The 23,577-nt window shown below is 35.6% G+C and overlaps 1 protein-coding gene across 1 annotated transcript in view; it reads right to left on the bottom strand.

The window, feature by feature from the left end:
• Positions 1–23,577, bottom strand: part of LOC149926271 (protein O-mannosyl-transferase TMTC2-like) — a 297,023-nt gene that overhangs the window by 73,935 nt on the left and 199,511 nt on the right. The window contains exons 2-4 of the mRNA XM_090160875.1: positions 2,496–2,750; positions 1,664–1,826; positions 702–986 (exon numbers count right to left, since the gene is read on the bottom strand). Coding sequence (XP_090017001.1) covers positions 702–986; positions 1,664–1,826; positions 2,496–2,750 — 703 coding nt within the window. The remainder of the gene's footprint in view (positions 1–701; positions 987–1,663; positions 1,827–2,495; positions 2,751–23,577) is intronic.

Below are 23,577 nucleotides of genomic sequence, written 5' to 3'. Positions count from 1 at the left end.
AAATTGGAAATTCCTGACTTCTTACGATATTATTAAAATCCCAGACTTATCCCTGACCTTTTTCACCAAATTGGAAATCCCTAACTTATCCCTGACCTTTCTCACCAAATTGGAAATCCCAAACTTATCCCTGACCTTTTTCACCAAATTGGAAATCCCTGACTTCTTACGATATTATTAAAATCCCAGACTTATCCCTGACCTTTCTCACCAAATTGGAAATCCCTAACTTATCCCTGACCTTTCTCACCAAATTGGAAATCCCTAACTTATCCCTGACCTTTCTCACCAAATTGGAAATCCCTAACTTATCCCTGACCTTTCTCACCAAATTGGAAATCCCAAACTTATCCCTGACCTTTTTCACCAAATTGGAAATCCCTGACTTCTTACGATATTATTAAAATCCCAGACTTATCCCTGACCTTTTTCACCAAATTGGAAATCCCTAACTTATCCCTGACCTTTTTCACCAAATTGGAAATCCCTGACTTCTTACGATATTATTAAAATCCCAGACTTATCCCTGACCTTTTTCACCAAATTGAAAATCCCTAACTTATCCTGACCTTTTTCACCAAATTGGAAATCCCTAACTTATCCCTGACCTTTTTCACCAAATTGGAAATCCCTGACTTATCCAGGATATCCAGGTTCCGTACGAACGCTGTAAATCTAAACGGGTGTTAGAAGGAACTTACATCCATAGGAAGCGCCAAAAGGTCCTTGGGGGCGAGGCGATGCTGAACGAAGGCGTCGTAAAGCGCGCAAACTGTGAGCACGGTGATGCCGTGTTCTTTGGTGAGCATGGAGCAGGCGGCCCACGCCAGCGAAGCGTATAAATAGATCCATCTCTTCGTCGTACTCTTCATATTGCTGCTGCTGGTGCTGTTCGAGGACGGCTGCTGATCCGAGTTGGCGCCACCGCCCATCAACCAACTCCACCAAGACGCCCCGCCACCGCCCACGTCCACCAGGTCTTTGTCCTAACAACGAAATTACAAACACTTACGGACCAAATACAAGACCCTTACAAAAATTACGATTAGGGACTTTTTAAAGGGAGTATGAAGTTGGACATTTGATTATGAATTATTTCTTCCGACATTGCAATCCACAAATATCAAACACTTCATATTCCCTTTAAACAGACTTATAAACGGACATCGAAATAGGATTGTAAACGGAAAGATCTACAAAACTACAATAGTTTTTGGAACTTATGTCGATGGTTTGGGTAAAATAAATAATTAATCTCTAACGAAAGGTACTAGGCTAGGCACAACAGAATAGATCTAAGTGGTGGAGTGTTTAGCAGTTTCGTATCGCCGCAAAATGTGCCGGGTTCGATCCTAGCTTGTGGCCCTGGGTTCAAACTCAAAACCACTCCTTTCCAATGGTTAAAGGGGTTTAAACCCGTGCTCTTCGGTTTGCCCTTCAATAAAAACTTGTTGGGGTTAACGGTAATAGTATGTATAGGGAGCTGTTGGCTCGCGTGGCATGAAGGGCGTGCCACCACCCTCCTACGCATTGTAACCCGGCCACCTGGATTAATGGCTTTAAAAGTCGCTAGATGACTTGGGCCTAAGGTGGTGCCTCGGGTATTAGCCTAACATATTTTTATTCTTAATTTGAGTATGTATATGTAAGAGAAAAGACTGACCTCCGGTTTGTCCCTGTATTTGCAGTACGTCATGTAGGACAACATGGCCATAAGGAAGAAGAAGCAGGCTCCCACGTCTGCCCTTCCGACGACGCCCGCCACGGCCTCCGTGTGGATGGGGTGCACGGCGAAGAGCAAGCCCGCCACGTACGTCGGGAAAGGCCTAAGCAACATAATCATTTCATTATTGCTCGGTACATTGAAAATTTATGTCTACTCTCGGGTAAAGCGGGGCACACGACGAACAAATGCGTTATTTTAGACGACTAAATCACTTAATCAGGGTTGCCACGGTACCTGGAAAACGTGGAATTCCTGGAAAAGTTAGGGAATGTGAATATGGGTCTAAAAATCAGGGAAATGTCCGGGAATTTGATTATGGGTTTAAAAATCAGGGAAAAGTCGGGGAATTTTAAGAATTAGTGTAAAAATCAGGGAAAAGTCAGGGAATTTTAAGAATTAGTCTAAAAATCACGGAAAAGTCGGGGAATTTTAAGAATTAGTCTAAAAATCAGGGAAAAGTCAGGGAATTTTAAGAATTAGTCTAAAAATCAGGGAAAAGTCGGGGAATTTTAAGAATTAGTCTAAAAATCAGGGAAAAGTCAGGGAATTTTAAGAATTAATCTAAAAATCAGGTAAAAGTCAGGGAATTTTAAGAATTAGTCTAAAAATCAGGTATATGTCCGGGAATTTGAATATGGGTCTAAAAATCAGGTATATGTCCGGGAATTTGAATATGGGTCTAAAAATCAGGGAAATGTTATTGGGTCGTCGTGTACTCTACTTCACAAAGATAACCAGGCGTGAGGAGTAACGAATACGGTCTAATTACCTGTGTATAAAGACAAGCGAGGCGAAGTGCGTGAAGAGAGCAGCCACGGCAGCGTGCAAGAAGACGTTGACCAGATGGTATCCCCAAGGGTCCAGGCCAGCCGCCAAGTAGTTTAGGCGAAAGGAGAGCACGCACAGTGGCCTGTAGGATTTGTGCGATCCGCTGTGCGTCAGAGGGGTGCCCCAGAAATCGTTTCGGAACAGCGAGGATAGTGGCGTACTGGGCAGCAAATCTTGGTTTGTCTTGATGGCCCGGCTGCAAATTGGACGAAACGGAGCGCATTAGACGTTTGTTGTTAAATAAAGGTTTAGTTTTTAGATAAAAGAGGGCACTACGCGACATTAGTGGACCATGTCGTCTAACATTTATTTTTGTAAACAAGGTGGCTTCAAGGCAAATAAAACCAGGGCTCCGTAGTAATAAGTAATAGTAAATAACGTTATGGTATAAAATGGTAAAAGTGGTAAATATTAGTAAATAACGTGATGGTATAAAATGGGAAAAGTGGTAAATATTAGTAAATAACGTGATGGTATAAAATGGGAAAAGTGGTAAATATTAGTAAATAACGTGATGGTATAAAATAGTAAAAGTGGTAAATAATAGAAAATAACGTTATGGTATAAAATGGGAAAAGTGGTAAATAATAGATTATAACGTTATGGTATAAAATAGTAAAAGTGGTAAATAATAGAAAATAACGTTATGGTATAAAATGGTAAATAATAGTAAATGGCGTTATGGTATAAAATGGTAAAAGTGGTAAATATTAGTAAATAACGTTATGGTATAAAATGGTAAATAATAGTAAATAATTTTATGGTATAAAATGGTAAAAGTGGTAAATAATAGTAAATAACTTTATGGTATAAAATGGTAAAAGTGGTAAATAATAGATAATAACGTTATGGTATAAAATGGGAAAAGTGGTAAATAATAGTAAATGACGTTATGGTATAAAATGGTAAAAGTGGTAAATAATAGTAAATGACGTTATGGTATAAAATGGTAAAAGTGGTAAATAATAGTAAATAACGTTATGGTATAAAATGGTAAAAGTGGTAAATAATAGTAAATAACGTTATGGTATAAAATGGGAAAAGTGGTAAATAATGTTTGATAATGGTAAATAATAAATTTCCATTATTTAAAAAACATTTATGGAGGTTAAACGTTTAAGATTTAGAACAGGCTTGTAGAGTAATGAAAATAGAGTTTATGATTTTCTCAAGTTGATATTTTCTTGATTTCACATATTATTATATCATATAAACCAATAGTTACAGATATAAACCATTATTTACCAGTGGTATGCATAATATTAAAAAAAGTGCAACATTGAATGAAACGTATCAGACCAAGGCATCAGGTAAGTATTAACTCTCAATGAGTTTTAGCTCACCCTCTTGTACAAGTGAACAATGTACACAATAAAACTACGCTTTTATAATAAACATGAGCATCAACCAGCCTTCCAGCCAGCCACTCTTGGCAAGGACATAACTTTTTATCTCAAAAGTAAAAAATAGTTGTTGCGTTATGATAATATTTACTGTTTATCAAACTTTTAGATGTCTATTAATATTCCTATATTTTATAGAAAGATTTATAAATATAAAAACTAATAAAATTGCAGGTTTTTTTCAATGTCTATAGAAACATGAGCCTAATTTCTATAGAATATGTTAAAGCATTTTCTATAGGACTCCGAGAGTCGGATTACATTTCGTTAGAAAATGTTTGTAAGGGTTTTTCGTTCAAAAGAGTATAAAGTTAAATATGGTCTCTTTAAATATAAAAAAATATAAAATTGCCGTCATTTTCCAAGAGTGAGACAAATCATAAAAACCATTTATAATTTTCTATACACGTACAATACATGGGATTAAAAAAATAGCGTTTTTTGGCACGAATGAAAAAAAAAGGCAAAAGGATGGCAGAGCGATTTAAGGGCAAAAGTGAAGTATCGCTACCCCCACAAACAAGCAAATAAGGGCCTTGTTAAAAAAAGGGATAAAAACAGGCATCGTACATCAAAATAGCGCGGATTTGTTCGGGAAAAGCGACCAAAATCCGAGCAGCTGGTTGAGAAAGCATTTTTCTAAAGAGAGTTTTCCCACGCACAGAAAGAAGCTAGTATATTGCGAAAATATTTCAACTCAGATTTTGCGGAAACATTTTAAAGTAAATTTCTATTATTTTAAAGAATTATTCGTCATTATCGAATTAATATTGACAATTATTTTGTGATTTGGTTATTTAATTGTAATAAAAAGCTAGGCTTAAGTCATCAAACGACATTTAAAGCCATTAATTCAGGTAGTTGGGTTACAATGCGTAGGAGGCAAGCTCTTCTTGCCAAGCGAACTAACAACACGGAAGTTGTTGTTCTGGGAGGCAAAGGTGCTAGCCACTCCGCCACCCCAGTACCAGAAAAAATGTAAGTACGCTTAAGGTAAGTCTACCTCTCTAATAGAAGTGAAGAGAAGCACATTGTGAAATACTAAATGAAAAGAGACTTAAAACCGTTTTAAGTCTCTTTTCATTTACCTCTCTAATAGTAAATTCCAAAAAAAAATTACATTTTAATAACTGAAGCTCTTGTTAAAAAAAATCCAGTAAACGCAAAAGGGTATTTTAATGTAATGGTCAGATACGATATATTTGCATTGAAAATTAGCTTGATTTAGCAATTTTGCTGCAAAACATGTTTTTGTATAATTTAAGATACAAAACGTGGTAGCTACTCAAATACGTCTAAATACACGATTTTGATTTAAATCAATTAACACGCAATTTCACAAAGATAACTTAATAACTGCTTCATCAAAAAAGTATTTGATTTAAATTTTTATTGCTTTTAATAGAATTTTATAATTTTTCTAAGGTTTTATGCCTGTTTTTCTTGACAAAAAATTTTAATAATAATTTGATTGCAGTGGTAACGTAAACTAAATTTTAAATTAATCTTTATTATATTGAATTAATAATTAATAATGAAATTTAATTGCATTTTCTCTTAATTGAAATTTTTAAAGAACCTATTTTTGTACATTATCATAAATACATTAATAATATAATTAATATAATACGTGATTTAAGTCCATGATTTTTAAAAAATATCTTGATTTAAATCACTAATTTAAATGAAATGGATTTAAATCAGACAACCTTGAATTAATTGCAATAATTCTCAAAAGTACATATATGAAGTTACTACATATTTGCCCTAGCCTCGCGATAAATAACACTAATATCACCTGATACTAAAGATAACGGAAAACACAAAGGGTTATAACCACGGCGGCGATTCCAAGAAAGGTAACAGTTTCGCCGTACACGGGGGACTATATAGCTAGAAGAGTGATTGTTTGCGAGAAGAATAACTCTTTTAGAAAAACAAAAAAGGAACATTAAAGAGGGGGGGGGGGGGGCTAAGCTGGGTCCACGTTTAATTTTGGGCAAAAGGGGATCAAGGAAGAGCAAAAGAAAGTGGAGGAATATCTTGAGCGATGGCCCGCCCGTTCTAACACGTTGCCATAAAACATTACTCTCTCAGGGACGACTCTTAACGCCGGCCGCCAAGTCAGCTTCGAAAACGTCCGCGTTAAGACTTTGCTAGCTACGTGGATGGGTAGCACCACCCTCCGGTGACCTTTGATTAGTAAGCAATTTAGGGTAAAGATAAATGCATCTAGATATTGGAACGACAGGCCAAACAAGCCATCAACAATCCACACTCAAACCAAACCAGGTAAACTAACTTTGACATTCACTTTATAAACGTATTTTTTCACCTTATTGCTAGTTTTAATTTTTCAAAAAACCCACTTCGACGCAAAAATTTCTGTAAGGCCTAACACAAGATTTTCGCGTCGTCCCACTAGTATACGGAACGTTAGGCCTAACAAAAGGTTTTCGCGTCGTCGCCAAAATCTCCGTTAGGCCTAACAAAAGGTTTTCGCGTCGTCACCAAAATATCCGTTAGGCCTAACAAAAGGTTTTCGCGTCGTCGCCAAAATCTCCGTTAGACCTAACAAAATGTTTTCGCATCGTCCCAATAGTCTACATTAGGCCTAACAAAAGGTTTTCGCGTCGTCGCCAAAATCTCCGTTAGGCCTAACAAAAGGTTTTCGTAACGTCGCCAAAATCTCCTTTAGGCCTAACAAAAGGTTTTCGTAACGTCGCCAAAATCTCCTTTAAGCCTAACAAAAGGTTTTCGTAACGTCGCCAAAATCTCCGTTAGGCCTAACAAAAGGTTTTCGCATCGTCCCAATAGTCTACATTAGGCCTAACAAAAGGTTTTCGCGTCGTTGCCAAAATCTCCGTTAGGCCTAACAAAAGGTTTTCGTAACGTCGCGTCGCCAAAATCTCCGTCAGGCCTAACCAAAGGTTTTCGCGTCGTCCCAATAGTCTACATTAGGCCTAACACAAAAGTTCTCAATTAAAAAAATTCGATACTAAATTGTCTTCAGTGGCTGAGGTAAGAATTTTAGTCTTCATAGACGAAGTTTAAAGCGCCTTTAAAAAAAAAACGTTGAAAGATTGACCGATTTGTTACCCGAAGAAATGGCGTTGCATTACCTAGACGATTTGGAAGGCCGATTTCCAATGCCAGTGGTGTATACGAAATGCCTTTCAAATCTACGTTGTCCCGGAATATTTGACATCGGGGGCCTCTTAAAGTGGAGGCCGGCGTGTACCGATCAAGAGGAAGAATTAGGGTAGCCTAGGTCTCCCTGGTAACGCTCCAATTGACCTCGACAGGGAATGCCTACGCCTATTTGGAGCGACGAGACACCAGGGCATTATTAAAGCTCCAGTTTAATCAAAACCCTCCGCGCGCCGATCATATACTTCCCAGCAAAGGCCGCTACCGCGTTTATTAGAAAACTTTTCCGAGACGGGACAAAGCGACGTGCCTCCGCGCGTCATTGTCGTAACTACAAATTGTTCGCTTTCTACAGGTTTCATCTAGGTTATCACTGACAATTGTTTTCTAATATCCCTGATTTTTCCAGTTATTTCTGACCCATGTTTCCCAATATCTTTGATTTTTCCAGTTATTTCTGACCCATGTTTCCCAATATCTTTGATTTTTCCAGTTATTTCTGACCCATGTTTCCCAATATCTTTGATTTTTCCAGTTATTTCTAACCCATGTTTCCCAATATCTTTGATTTTTCCAGTTATTTTTGACCCATGTTTCCCAATATCTTTGATTTTTCCAGTCATTTTTGACCCATGTTTCCCAATATCTTTGATTTTTCCAGTCATTTCTGACCTATGTTAGGCAAATATCCTTGATTTTTCCAGTTTTCTCTGACTCACGTTTCCTAATATCCTTGATTTTTCCAGGTTTTCCCTAATCGTGGTTTTGCCAATATCCCTGACTTTTCAGGTTATCCCGGACAATTTACAACGTGTAACAACCAAAAAATTAAAATGATCTGGTTAATATTAAAATAACTTAATTTGATTTTATTGGTCTTAAACATAATTTATTTTCAAAATGTTTCAATATAAAGTGTATAAATTCCAATATAAAACGAGCCAACAATTTTTTTCAATTAATATTAACGTAAACAATAGATTCATTAGGCAAATTTTCAAAAAACCCGGAACACAAAAACGGTTTTACAATTGAAATTTCATTTTTATTTTCAAATATTGTTTTACTTTAAAAATATTATATTTTTGTTGAAAGTTATTTTATAATTTTGAATTGTAAAACAATTTTTGCGATCTGAATTTAGTCTTCCTATTATCTAAAATTGTCAAACGCAAAACGAAGCTACCTAAAGAAATGAAGTGACAAATTATTTCAATGACAAAATGTCCGATTTCCACCATACCAATTCCATTGAAGGTTTTCGAGTATGCTCTACAACTTGCTTATTGAAACTTTTCGTCTACCACGTAGTGTTCAAAAACTAACACTTCTAAAACCCGTGATTTTTCTGAAATTCACAAATAACAACGATCGCCACCAAGGGAGTACATACTGAAAATTTCACATTTCTAGAAGGTATAGTTTTTGAGAAAAATGCCTGGGCCGATCAAATACAGACACCCTGCATTTTGGAAAATGCTGAATAGCATATTAAACAATTTTTTTTTAAAATACGAGTTACTACGTTTTGACCCTGTAATATATTTGTAGCGACGTCCATTTGAGTTTCTGTTGTAGGGACGCGCGACGTGCCGAGTGCGTAACGGAGGGCCAAGTACCATTAGTACCCCAAGGCGTTACTGAAGCGTGCTCGCTACACTCGGGATATGTCAGTCCACTTCGGGAACACGTACGGCCAGCTTTAATTCGAACGTAACTCGTCCCCTGTTGCGCGGGGAACCCCAGCTACCCCTCTCGGAATTTTGGACGATGCCCCGTTTCAATTTGAAGCGCTGACACCAAAACGTTTACCGTTCAAAATATGAAAAGAGGACAAACACGATTATTTAAACAGTAATTGCTATTAAAACAGATCCGTCCTACCGTATAGGAAAACTGACCAGTGTCAACAACCCTACGATTCTAGCCACACGCTGTTCAAGAGGTAAGGTGGAACGAAAGCGATAAACTGGAGTCGAACGAAAGCGATAAATTGGAGTCGAACGAAAGCGATAAACTGGAGTCGAACGAAAGCGATAAACTGGAGTCGAACGAAAGCGATAAACTGGAGCCGAGCTATAGAGATAAATTGGAGTCGAACGAAAGCGATAAATTGGAGTGGAACGAAATCGATAAATTGGAGTCGAACGAAAGCGATAAACTGGAGTCGAACGAAAGCGATAAACTGGAGTCGAACGAAATCGATAAATTGGAGTCGAACGAAAGCGATAAATTGGAGTTGAACGAAAGCGATAAACTGGAGTCGAACGAAAGCGATAAACTGGAGTCGAACGAAAGCGATAAACTGGAGTCGAACGAAAGCGATAAACTGGAGTCGAACGAAAGCGATAAACTGGAGTCGAACGAAAGCGATAAACTGGAGTCGAACGAAAGCGATAAACTGGAGTCGAACGAAAGCGATAAATTGGAGTCGAACGAAAGCGATAAACTGGAGCCGAGCTATAGAGATAAATTGGAGTCGAACGAAAGCGATAAATTGGAGTCGAACGAAAGCGATAAATTGGAGTCGAACGAAAGCGATAAATTCGAGTCGAACGAAAGCGATAAATTGGAGTCGAACGAAAGCGATAAATTGGAGTCGAACGAAAGCGATAAACTGGAGCCGAGCTATAGAGATAAATTGGAGTCGAACGAAAGCGATAAACTGGAGCCGAGCTATAGAGATAAATTGGAGTCGAACGAAAGCGATAAATTGGAGTCGAACGAAAGCGATAAATTGGAGTCGAACGAAAGCGATAAAGTGGAGTCGAACGAAAGCGATAAACTGGAGTCAAACGAAAGCGATAAATTGGAGTCGAACGAAAGCGATAAATTGGAGTGGAACGAAATCGATAAATTGGAGTCGAACGAAAGCGATAAACTGGAGTCGAACGAAAGCGATAAACTGGAGTCGAACGAAATCGATAAATTGGAGTCGAACGAAAGCGATAAATTGGAGTCGAACGAAAGCGATAAATTGGAGTCGAACGAAATCGATAAATTGGAGTCGAACGAAAGCGATAAACTGGAGTCGAACGAAAGCGATAAACTGGAGTCGAACGAAAGCGATAAACTGGAGTCGAACGAAATCGATAAATTGGAGTCGAACGAAAGCGATAAATTGGAGTCGAACGAAAGCGATAAACTGGAGTCGAACGAAATCGATAAATTGGAGTCGAACGAAAGCGATAAACTGGAGTCGAACGAAAGCGATAAATTGGAGTTGAACGAAAGCGATAAATTGGAGTCGAACGAAAGCGATAAACTGGAGTCGAACGAAAGCGATAAATTGGAGTTGAACGAAAGCGATAAACTGGAGTCGAACGAAAGCGATAAACTGGAGTCGAACGAAAGCGATAAACTGGAGTCGAACGAAAGCGATAAATTGGAGTCGAACGAAAGCGATAAACTGGAGCCGAGCTATAGAGATAAATTGGAGTCGAACGAAAGCGATAAATTGGAGTCGAACGAAAGCGATAAATTGGAGTCGAACGAAAGCGATAAATTCGAGTCGAACGAAAGCGATAAATTGGAGTCGAACGAAAGCGATAAATTGGAGTCGAACGAAAGCGATAAACTGGAGCCGAGCTATAGAGATAAATTGGAGTCGAACGAAAGCGATAAACTGGAGCCGAGCTATAGAGATAAATTGGAGTCGAACGAAAGCGATAAATTGGAGTCGAACGAAAGCGATAAATTGGAGTCGAACGAAAGCGATAAAGTGGAGTCGAACGAAAGCGATAAACTGGAGTCAAACGAAAGCGATAAATTGGAGTGGAACGAAAGCGATAAATTGGAGTGGAACGAAAGCGATAAATTGGAGTGGAACGAAAGCGATAAATTGGAGTGGAACGATAGCGATAAACTGGAGCCGAACTATAGAGATAAACTGGAGCCGAGCTATAGAGATAAACTGGAGCCGAGCTATAGAGATAAACTGGAGCCGAGCTATAGCGATAAACTGGAGCCGAGCTATAGCGATAAACTGGAGCCGAGCTATAGCGATAAACTGGAGCCGAGCTATAGCGATAAACTGGAGCCGAGCTATAGCGATAAACTGGAGCCGAGCTATAGCGATAAACTGGAGCCGAGCTATAGCGATAAACTGGAGCCGAGCTATAGCGATAAACTGGGGCCGAACTATAGCGATAAACTGAGGCAAAACGATAGCACTTTAGTTCACTCCAGTTTATTGCTATGATGGTGTGTAACTATTTTCAGGTCCATTCCGCTGCCTACCTATAGTGTTTACCAAAATCTTAAGACAGCCCTGGTGAAAACTAAAACAATAATTTCAAAGATAACTGCGTGATAATTCTTTTAAGGCTAATGTCGAAAAGAAATATTAGAATTTAATCCAAAAATTGGATAATTAAAAAAAAACATGAAATAGGATTAAAGTTTAAAGTTGACAGTTAGCTTAAAAGATGAAATCAGAGTAGCTTTAAAGATGAAATCAGAGTAGCTCAAAAGATGAAATCAGATTAACCTTAATGATAAAATCAGATTAACCTAAATGATAAAATCAGATTAACTTAAAAGATAAAACCTCACAAAAGGTTAAATATACAGGCGTCTTAACAAAAGAGTTCGATCGAATTCGGTCGATTAGTTCGCCACCGCGATAGCAGATGGCGATAGCGTCTCCGATGGAGAGGAGTATCAACTAAAATAAAGAGGAGTGGAGTTCGGTCTTTATAAATTCGGCGAAGGAAACTCGAGGGCTGAGGCAGCACCGCGTTCCTACCAACCTTGGTTTCCAAGAACATTCCACGGCGTGCTCTTTAGCGGTTAGCCACTTTCCGACACGTCACATAAATTATTTTAGATACTATGGACTGGGCAGTTGCAAATAAATTCAACCTTCATTAATTTCACCTTTATTTGTATTTGTTTCTGGGAAAGGTAATATTACAAATACTAATAATAATTATAATAATCAACTGGGCTAATACCAACTAGAGCGACTAAGAGGTGTGCTACAATAATTTCAGCTTCATTTTAAGAGATTTTCCCTGACTTTAAAACCAAAATTAGACAATTTTTGGTTTAATATTTTACTTTTATGGCAAGTTTATAAATTGAAATAATTTCTCAGATAACTAGAGTAAAATTACCTTCAGATAAAATTGAATTCCCCGAATTTTAACAAATTCTAAAAATTGCTTGACCTTTCCCCGACTTTTTTCCGAGAAAAAATAAAACTTTGCTTGTTGCTGTGTAAATCTTTTGTAAATTTTTAGCGAATATGTTTAATACATACAAATTAAAATATATAGTAATATAAAGGTGTTATCTAGTAAAGCCGGATTAATGAAGAGATAATTAGTAAACTTTGAAGACGAAAGTGGCGATTTTCGGAATCGATTTTGGTAAGACCAATTAAAAATGTAGTCAGCTAATAACGCCTACTCAAAGAATGCTAAGAAGTCGATCCCACTTCTAAGAAAGTGAAGGGCCGAAAGCCGGACTATCCTGGGAGATAGAAAATAATTAGAAGTTGCCAACAATTAGGAGGTCCTTTCAGGCGTAACGCCGAAATCGACGGTGGCGCCAACATTTCTAACTAACACACTCACTCGGTGGTATAAAATAGTGTTTCGAACTTTGCTAGAAGTTATTGAAGGTGCCAACCGATCGGGGAAAGTTTTCTCGGACATGTGAAAGTGATTAAGAACGTCGATTTCATACGGATTTTGAAGCAGATTTCATAGGATTTCGAAGCCGATTTCATACGGATTTCGAAGTCGATTTCATACGGATTTCGAAGTCGATTTCATACGGATTTCGAAGCCGATTTCATACGGATTTCGAAGTCGATTTCTTACGGATTTCGAAGTCGATTTCATACGGATTTCGAAGTCGATTTCATACGGATTTCGAAGCCGATTTCATACGGATTTCGAAGCCGATTTCTTACGGATTTCGAAGTCGATTTCTTACGGATTTCGAAGTCGATTTCATACGGATTTCGAAGCCGATTTCATACGGATTTCGAAGCCGATTTCATACGGATTTCGAAGCCGATTTTATACGGATTTCGAAGCCGATTTCATACGGATTTCGAAGTCGATTTCATACGGATTTTGAAGCCGATTTCATACGGATTTTGAAGCCGATTTCATACGGATTTTGAAGCCGATTTCATACGGATTTTGAAGCCGATTTCATACGGATTTTGAAGCCGATTTCATACGGATTTTGAAGCCGATTTCATACGGATTTTGAAGCCGATTTCATACGGATTTTGAAGCCGATTTCATACGGATTTTGAAGCCGATTTCATACGGAGTTTGAAGCCGATTTCATACGGATTTTGAAGCCGATTTCATACGGATTTCGAAGCCGATTTCATACGGATTTCGAAGCCGATTTCATACGGATTTCGAAGCCGATTCAATAACGATTTCGAAATCGATTTCATACGGATTTCGAAGTCGGTTTCATACGGATTTCGAAGTCGATTTCATACGGATTTCGAAGCCGATTCAATAACGATTTCGAAATCGATTTCATACGGATTTCGAAGTCAGTTTCATACGGATTTGGAAGTCGACTTCATACGGATTTGGAAGTCGATTTCATACGGATTTCGAAGCCGATTTCATACGGATTTCGAAGCCGATTCAATAACGATTTCGAAATCGATTCAATAGTGATTTGAAAGTCGATTAACATTTTTTAAGTCGATTCAATAAAGATTTGGATGTTTATTCCATACTGATTTTGAAGACGATTTTGGAATTTCTAAGCCGCAAGTTAATACAATAATTAAAAACCAATTAACCTGAGGAAGATTTAGCGATGCACACTTTTGAATAATCTTAAGATATTCGATTAGAAAGATCTGTTTGCAATTTGAATTTCAAAACACTTCGCCAAACGAATCACTAAAAAACCATTAACTCAACGTCAATATTCGAAACCCTCATTTTGTGGCGCTTCTAAAAAAAAGCATCGTTTGAAAGAAATAAACTGGAATGTTCTGACCATACGTATCCATATTTTGAGGCCAAAGCAATAATTCAGAAAGAGAAAAAAGTAGCGATTCGACAAAAATTGGGGGGCCGATACGGGTTTCCGCGAGCCATTCAATCACCGCAGGCGCGAAGACAGGCACGAGCCAAAAGCCGTGGACGTATTTTGTAGGGGCTATATTTAAATGTGGATGTTCAAGTGGATTCCGACGGCGCGCCTGTCAAGTAAGCCCCCTCTCAATCTACGAACCAACAGCTTCCGTTACGTACGGCTCAGCGGGAGTCGTCGCACGCCTAGATATATATCTCGAGATACAGCGTGTTTCGAAACGCTCGATCGGCGAAAATCGGTCGAAACGTGTAATGGGGTAAAACAAATATATTTTACTTTAGCAGGGTGACCACAGAAAACTACAAAAAAATTACCTGAGAAGCAGGTATGATTTAATTAAAATTGTAGGAAAATATAGGATAAATTCCATTAATATTACGAGGAAACATAGGATAAATTCCATTACTATTACAGGAAAATATAGGATAAACTCCATTACTATTACAGGAAAATATAGGATAAATTCCATTAATATTATGGGTAAATATAGTATAAATTCCATTAATATTATAAATTTAAACATCGGTGCTCTGATGACAAAGTTATATTTTATGTTGCAAAACGTAATTGGTCCCAATTCTGATCACAAAAAAAACTAAAATTTGTAGTCCATTTATAGGAATTTATAGGATATAGTTTTTCGGAAATAAAAGTTAAAATTTTATAATTTCCATTAAAATTACAGGAAAATATAGGATAAATTCCATTAATACTACTAGGAAATATAGTATAAAGTCCATTAATATTATGTGTAAATAAAGGATAAATTATATTAAAATTGCAGGAACGTATAGGATAAATTCCATTAAAATTACAGGAAAATATAGGATACATTTGATTAAAATTGCAGGAAAGTATAGGATAAATTCCATTAAAATTGCAGGAAAATGTAGGATAAATTCCATTAATATTACAGGAAAATGTAGGATAAATTCCATTAATATTACAGGAAAATGTAGGATAAATTCCATTAATATTATGATGAAATAGGGGATAAATGCCAGTAAAATTAAAGAAATTTATAGGAAAACTGCCATTACAGAAAATATAGGATTAATGCCATTAAAATAACAGGAAATATAGGATAAATTATAAATATGATTAAACCCAGCCTTTTGGAAACCCCTTATAAGGTCCAGATAAAAGGGCCATCAATTCAATTCTATTGATTGAAAGCGACAATGACGAATCGAACTCGTATCGGATCAGAAGGTTTTATCTAATCACCACCTGATATTATTCGCATTGTAATAGCGGTTTAATGATTTATTAAATTCGGTTTCCGCTTTCCATAAACACATTTCTTATTAATATTTTCGAATGGAAAAATTAATTTAAATATAAAACAAATTTTTTGATAAAATAACGAGAGGCGCGTTATACAAAGCTACAAGTGAGGTGGCGGAGTGGTTAGCACTTTTCCCTCGCCCCAAAAGGAGCCGGGTTCAATCCCAGTTTGTGGTATTGGGTAAAAACGTGGAATAACTCCTTTCGCATTGAGTTTGCAAGAGGTTTAACTGTGTTCTTTAATTTACCCTATCCATAAAAACGTGGCATGAAGGGTTTGCAACCACCCTCAAGTCACTCATACGCATTGTAACCCGGCCACCTGAATTAATTCCATTAAATGTCCCTAGATAACTAAGGCCTAAGGGGGTGCCTTGGATATAAACCTAGCTGATTATTATTATTATAATTATACGAATTGCAGAATCACTGGTTCAACAGTCTAAAAATAAAATTAGTTTTCAAATTCATCAACTCTAAAAAACTATAGGGTCTATTTCAATAGTTCTTTTTATAAAATAACCTTGGCCATCTTGTTGAAATGTTGCCTCCCCGCTTCAGCTGTGGATCCGTTTTCTCTCCCACTAAAGAGTTTATGAACTCATTCTTAGGCATTGGCTGAACTATTCCAGGGCAACATTTCAACAAGTGGGGCCAGCGTAAAGACATTTTATAAAATCAACTATTGAAGACTACATTGGTTGGCAAACATCGCTTTGAACATTCCATTCGAGATATCTGCGAGCGTCGATTTCGCTGATCGGAAAATAAACAGTTGCTTCGCCCGTTTAAACCAGCCACTTTTGTATATCGACGCCACCCGAACCACCCCGAAGCGTAGAGGAGGTAGTCGCCTCTGGGGAGCCTCGGTCAAGATTGATATCTCACCAACACTGCGCTAAACAAACGGCCGCCCCAACAGAAAAAGAGAACGAAAAACCGGCTTGGGCATTTTCACTAAATTGACGATCAACTCGCGAAAACTGCTCTTAATAACTTCGCAATTAGATACTGTGGAAAATTTGAAGAAAAATTATAGAAAATTTTTACATTATTCTACAGATATTGTATAACTTTTAAGTAAACCTACAGACATTTAAGTAAACCTACGGACATTTAAGTAAACCTACGGACATTTAAGTAAACCTACGGACATTTGAGTAAACCTACAGACATTTAAGTAAACCTACGGACATTTAAGTAAACCTACGGACATTTAAGTAAACCTACGGACTTTTAAGTAAACCTACGGACTTTTAAGTAAACCTACAGACTTTTAAGTAAACCTACAGACTTTTAAGTAAACCTACAGACTTTTAAGTAAACCTACGGACTTTTAAGTAAACCTACGGACTTTTAAGTAAACCTACGGACTTTAAAGTAAACCTACGGACTTTAAAGTAAACCTACGGACTTTAAAGTAAACCTACGGACTTTTAAGTAAACCTACGGACTTTTAAGTAAACCTACAGGCTGATAAATTAACCTACAGGCTGATAAATTAACCTACAAACTGATAAATTAACCTACAAACTGATAAATTGAACTACAGACTGATAAATTGAACTACAGACTGATAAATTGAACTATAGACTGATAAATTGAACTATAGACTGATAAATTGAACTATAGACTGATAAATTGAACTATAGACTGATAAATTGAACTACAGACTGATAAATTGAACTACAGACTGATAAATTAACCTACATACTAATAAATTGAACTACAGACTGATAAATTAGCCTACAGACTGATAAATTAACCTACATACTAATAAATTGAACTACAGACTGATAAATTAGCCTACAGACTGATAAATTAGCCTACAGACTGATAAATTGAACTACAGACTGATAAATTACCTTACAGACTTAAAGTAATCAAAGGATTTCCGCTAAATTTACCAACGCATATTTGAGATTCTAAAACAGGGCACTCGAATACATTCCGCTAAATTGAGCTCAAAACATCGCGTGGCGCTTGAAAACGAGTCGAGCGTGGCCATCACCGCTTCGGAGTTGGAAAGAAGTAATGTATGGCAGACACGTTCATTTAGCGGCGACCATAGACCCAAGAAATTGGTAGAGACGCGTGCTCTGGGCAGTTGGAGAGAGTGAGATTTACGGGCTGATATGGCAGCCGTCGCTAGATGGCGCTAGGGTAAAGTGGAGTGTTTGGAGAGAACGCTGGTAATCACAGCCGCGGAGTCCGCCTTTACGATGTCGGACACTTATTTTCTAGCGAAGAGACGAAATGAAATAATACCAAGGGTGCGTCTAATAAATTATTTCCAGAGAAATGGAGAGCCTACGCTATCGGTCGCAGATGGTCAGTCCGCAAAAACTCCGCCATCGTACAGGGCGTCCTAATTAGAGGAATCAGGAAACTTCCGCGATCGACTCAAGAGGCGGAATTGTCATGGCAGGGTTGCCACAAATTTCAGAATCAAATTCCCTGTTTTCCACGACTTTTTGAGGCAACAATTTTCATTAAATACTTTGCTTTTATCAGAAATTAATATATTTTATTTTTCAGGAAAAAAGTTTCCGCAATGTTGAAAAAATAAGCCAAACTTTCAAGGAAGTAAATGATAATTACAGAATTTGTCATAGATCAAGAGCAAAATTACCTTCGAAAAGTGACAAGATAATATTTAATTCCCGGACGTTTTGCAAATTCTTAAAATTATCTGACCTTTCCCTGAATTTTTAGGCCTAGTTTTAAATAACACAGTGTTCGTAAGGAAGTTTTGGAATGGATTTCCCTGGATTTCCCTGACTATTCCAAGTTTTCCCTGACCAATATTTAATTTTTTGTACAATAAATGAAAGGTTCGTGGCCGAATATTTTAAAATCCCTGACGTTTTCCTTACTTTTTGGAACGACTACGATCCCTGAAAAACTAATCGGTAAAACAATATCGATGCATAGTATTTATTTTAAATTGTGACATTGTAACAAGTTTAGGAATTTATTTAGGCGACCTCAGAGATGCTATAGCAAAAATTTCACTATTGAACTCAAAAAACATGTAGATGTTATTTGTGCACGTCGCTTTCGTGTGTGTATAGCCTATACTCTAACAGGGTTTATCCTCTCATTCCATAAATGAAAGTGAACTCGTTATTCTATATAAATTAAACTCGTTATTCTATAATAATTGAACTCGTTATTCTATAAATATTTAACTAATTATTCTGTAGAAATTGAACTCATTATTCTGTAGAAATTGAACGAATCATTTTACAGAAATGGAACGCATTATTTTATTGCCCTTCGTGTAGAGCCAGAATGTTTAAATTTCGGTTTCTTCCCTGAGCAAACACTTCAATATTTCAAAAATACTTTAAAAACTTATTAAAGTTTTAGTATATTTAACACTGATGCTATATTTAGAAAGAACCATTTATTAAAATCTGTGATATTTCAGTTTCTATATACTGGTTAACATTATTTCTTACGGTAATGTAAGTGGCATATTTCATTCTTCAACTTTTTTGACGTTTAAATCGGAGTTGACTACTAAGTCGAAATTCTCAGAAATTGCCATTCGCTAAGTTTTGCCTTTGAACAGTCGAAATTCTCAGAAATGGGCATTCGCTTAGTTTTGTCTTTGCACAGTCGAAATTCTCAGAAATGGGCATTCGCTTAGTTTTGTCTTTGCACAGTCGAAATTCTCAGAAATGGGCATTCGCTTAGTTTTGTCTTTGCACAGTCGAAATTCTCAGAAATGGGCATTCGCTTAGTTTTGTCTTTGCACAGTCGAAATTCTCAGAAATGGGCATTCGCTTAGTTTTGTCTTTGCACAGTCGAAATTCTCAGAAATGGGCATTCGCTTAGTTTTGTCTTTGCACAGTCGAAATTTTCAGAAATTGCCATTCGCTAAGTTTTGTCTTTGCACAGTCGAAATTCTCAGAAATGGGCATTCGCTTAGTTTTGTCTTTGCACAGTCGAAATTTTCAGAAATTGCCATTCGCTAAGTTTTGCCTTTGCACAGTCGAAATTCTCAGAAATGGGCATTCGCTTAGTTTTGTCTTTGCACAGTCGAAATTCTCAGAAATGGGCATTCGCTTAGTTTTGTCTTTGCACAGTCGAAATTCTCAGAAATGGGCATTCGCTTAGTTTTGTCTTTGCACAGTCGAAATTTTCAGAAATTGCCATTCGCTAAGTTTTGTCAATGCACAGTCGAAATTATCAGAAATTGTCATTCGCTAAATTTGCCTTTGCACAGTCGAAATTGTCAGAAATTGTCATTCGCTAAGTTTTGTCTTTGCACAGTCGAAATTCTCAGAAATGGGCATTCGCTAAGTTTGGCCTTTCAACAAACGAAATTTCATTGCAAATACATTTAAATATTAATATATAAAAACTATAAATTCTAAATTTCCTTTCCTGACACATAATCCAGACTGTTTTTAACTGCGCGCATACAAAAATTGGTAATTCGATTAGACAAGACTTTTAAAACAGGTTGCAGAAAAACTAAAGGAATTGAATATATCTTGAATGGGACAGCGTTGGGGGGAGAGCAAGGGGGGTGGCAAAGTGAACGCCCCGCCAAGTCGGCCACGCCCAAAACGGCATTCATCATGGGGCGAAATTTAATTTATTATGAAGATTAGATCGACTGGGCGCAATCACGGGCAGCGCTTCGATACGACGTCGCGACGCACCCCCCACCCGCGCGAGACGAATTTCTGATGCATCGAAATTTGATTACCAGTTTAGCTAATTGGTTTCTGGATTCGCCCTTTATACCTTATTGGGTCGCGTTCGCATTTGTATATACAACGGCCAAAGACAATTTAATTGACCCCATTATTTCAGCTCCTCAAATGACATTTCAATTGTAATTCGAAGTCAATGCGAGCCATTACAACGAATTGTTTATTTCCTAAACTCCCAATCGTGTAATTATCTAATCAAATCGAATGCGATAAAATAAACAATTGAATAATCGGAAGAAAATCATTCCCTTTAAGCGCTTTATAACATACTAGCTGCATTTAAAGAACTAACGATACTTGCAGATAGTAACTATAATCAATGAATATTGATTTTTTACCGTATGAAACCAATCCCAATATTTCAATAAATAACACCATTTTCACCGAAATTTAAATTTATATCTTAACTTAACTGATATTTTAACTACTTAGATTTTTACCGCTATCAAATTAGAAACGATATTTCAATTTATATCTTAATTTTACCGATATTTCAACTATACTATTGAGATTTAAGATTTTTACCGATATTTCAACTAATGAGATTTTTAGGGAATACTAAAATAAGGACGATATTTCAATTTATATCTTAATTTTACCGATATTTGAACTATCGAGATTTTAGATTTTTACCGATATTTCAACTATTGAGATTTTTACCGATATTTCAACTATTGAGGTTTTTACCGATATTTCAATTATTGAGGTTTTTACCGATATTTCAACTATTGATATTTTTAACGATATTAAATTAGGGACGATATTTCAATTTAAATCTAATTTTACCGATATTTCAACTATTGAGATTTTTAGCGATATTTCAACTATTGAGGTTTTTACCGATATTTCAATTATTAAGGTTTTTACCGATATTTCAACTATTGATATTTTTAACGATATTAAATTAGGAACGATATTTCAATTTAAATCTTAATTTTACCGATATTTCAAATATTTAGATTTTTACCGATATTTCAAATATTGAGATTTTTAGCGATATTAAATTAAGAACGATATTTCAATTTAAATCTTAATTTTACCGGTATTACAAATATTGAGATTTTAGATTTTTAGCGATATTTAAATTATTGAGATTTTAAGTGATATTTAAATTATTGAGATTTTAAGTGATATTTAAATTATTTTTTAAGCGATATTAAATTAAGAACGATATTTCAATTGATATCTTAATTTTACCGATATTTCAAATATTTAGAGTTTTACCGATATTTCAACTATTGAGATTGTTAGCGATATTAAATTAAGAACCATATTTCAATTTATATCTTAAGTTTACCGATATTTCAAATATTTAGATTTTTACCGATATTAAACTAATATCGATATTTAAATTTTACCGGTATAAAACTATTATCGATTTTTCAAAAAATATGACTATTTTACCGATATTAAACTATTATCAATATTTAAACCAATATTGCGATTGTTACCAATATCAAACTATTATCGACATTTAAAACACTATCGCAAAGGTACAATGAAGGATTTTAGAAGGTTCCGGCAGCTATCAAAATTGCGAGTACTATCGCTAACCTTTACTTCTAAATTACAACAATATTTTGAAATATTCTTAATGGAATGCGTTTTGAAGCAACTAAAATGCAAAATCGTACAGAGAATAAACCTTGGACAACAACTGGCTCGTGACCATACTTCATAACAGCTGCTATAACCGGCAGAATATTCATTGTGAGCAGATCGCACAAAGGCCGGCGGGGAAAATATTTCCTCTCGGTTTGGGTAGAAAGTTCAAAATATCGGAAAAACGTTCTACCACTTTCATCTTTATGAATTTTGAGCCTTTTTTATCTAAAGGAGGGAACGGTTATTTTGAGGAGGCTAAAACCTTTTCGCGGCAGAAAATGATAGTAAATACGTCTTCTCAGGGAATTATACGTTTTCAACGGCCGCTATTTCCTCCTAAGAAATAGCGCCGATCCACTCCGGAGCGGAAATATAACAACTACAATTAAGTTTAAAGGCGGTATACTCCATGTCGAAAATTTCATTTGGAGGGTGACCAGAGGATACCCTCCAATTTTTTATAGGAAAAATTAAAATATGAAATATTTACTATTTTTTAGGAAATTTTAGGAGTAATTTTGATGTAAATATAGGAAATTTTAGGAGTAATTTTGATGTAAATATAGGAAATTTTAGGAGTAATTTTGATGTAAATATAGGAAATTTTAGGAGTAATTTTTATGAAAATTTAGGAAATTATAGAAGTAATTTTTATGTATATATAGGAAATTATAGGAGTAAGTTTTACGTAATTAAAGAAGAAATTTTGATGTATATATAGGGAATTATAGGAGTAAGTTTTACGTAAATATATTAAATTATAGGAGTAATTTTTAAGTAAATATAGGAAATTATAGGAGTAATTTTTAAGTAAATATAGGAAATTATAGGAGTAATTTTTACGTAAATATATTAAATTATAGGAGTAATTTTTACGTAAATATATTAAATTATAGGAGTAATTTTTAAGTAAATATAGGAAATTATAGGAGTAATTTTTACGTAAATATAGGAAATTATAGGAGTAATTTTTACGTAAATATATTAAATTATAGGAGTAATTTTTACGTAAATATAGGGAACTATAGGATTCATTTTGATGTAAATATAGGAAATTATAGGATTCATTTTGGTGTAAATATAGGAAATAATAGGATTCATTTTTATGTAAATATAGGAAATTATAAGATTCATTTTGTTGTAAATATATTAAATTATAGGATTCATTTTGATGTAAATATAGGAAATTATAGGATTAATTTTGATGTAAATATCGGAAATTATAGGAACGTTTAGGTTAATTTATAGGAATTTATAAAAAAAATAATTTTAATAAATTGAAACAAATGCTTTTAAAGGAACTTCGGATGAATATAAATACTACATTTAATATTAAACATCACAAACCTCGTGTCTAGATAAATGTATTAAAGTAATATTACATTTTCATTAGAAAACACCAGCCAGCCTTAAAAGCCAATGACATTAGTGTTTTAGTAAAAGGCGCCTTCTATCGATCTTTAAAACTATATTGAAATCAAAACGCAAAGTACGAAAAATAGGAAAATTTACCATTTATAGGAAGTTATAGTAAGACAATCGAACATAATTACAGAATTTTATTATTCTTTTAATACGGATTCTTGTTAAACTTACAAGGATTAATTAGGAACTTAATTTTTAAACAAAAGCATTTAATTTATCCCACGTTTTGTCCATTTATTATTGGACTTCAAACAATTAATTAGGTAATTGTATTTTTCAAAACAATTTTTTTGTTTAACTTTCAAGTTAAGTTGATTTATTATTCGACTAAAAA

Source organism: Leiobunum rupestre, chromosome 10, assembly GCF_980474605.1.
Source record: "Leiobunum rupestre chromosome 10, qqLeiRupe1.1.hap1, whole genome shotgun sequence".
Classification (NCBI taxonomy): domain Eukaryota; kingdom Metazoa; phylum Arthropoda; class Arachnida; order Opiliones; family Sclerosomatidae; genus Leiobunum; species Leiobunum rupestre.
The sequence above is the reverse complement of the archived record's forward strand: the minus strand, read 5'-3'. Positions and strand labels throughout refer to the sequence as shown.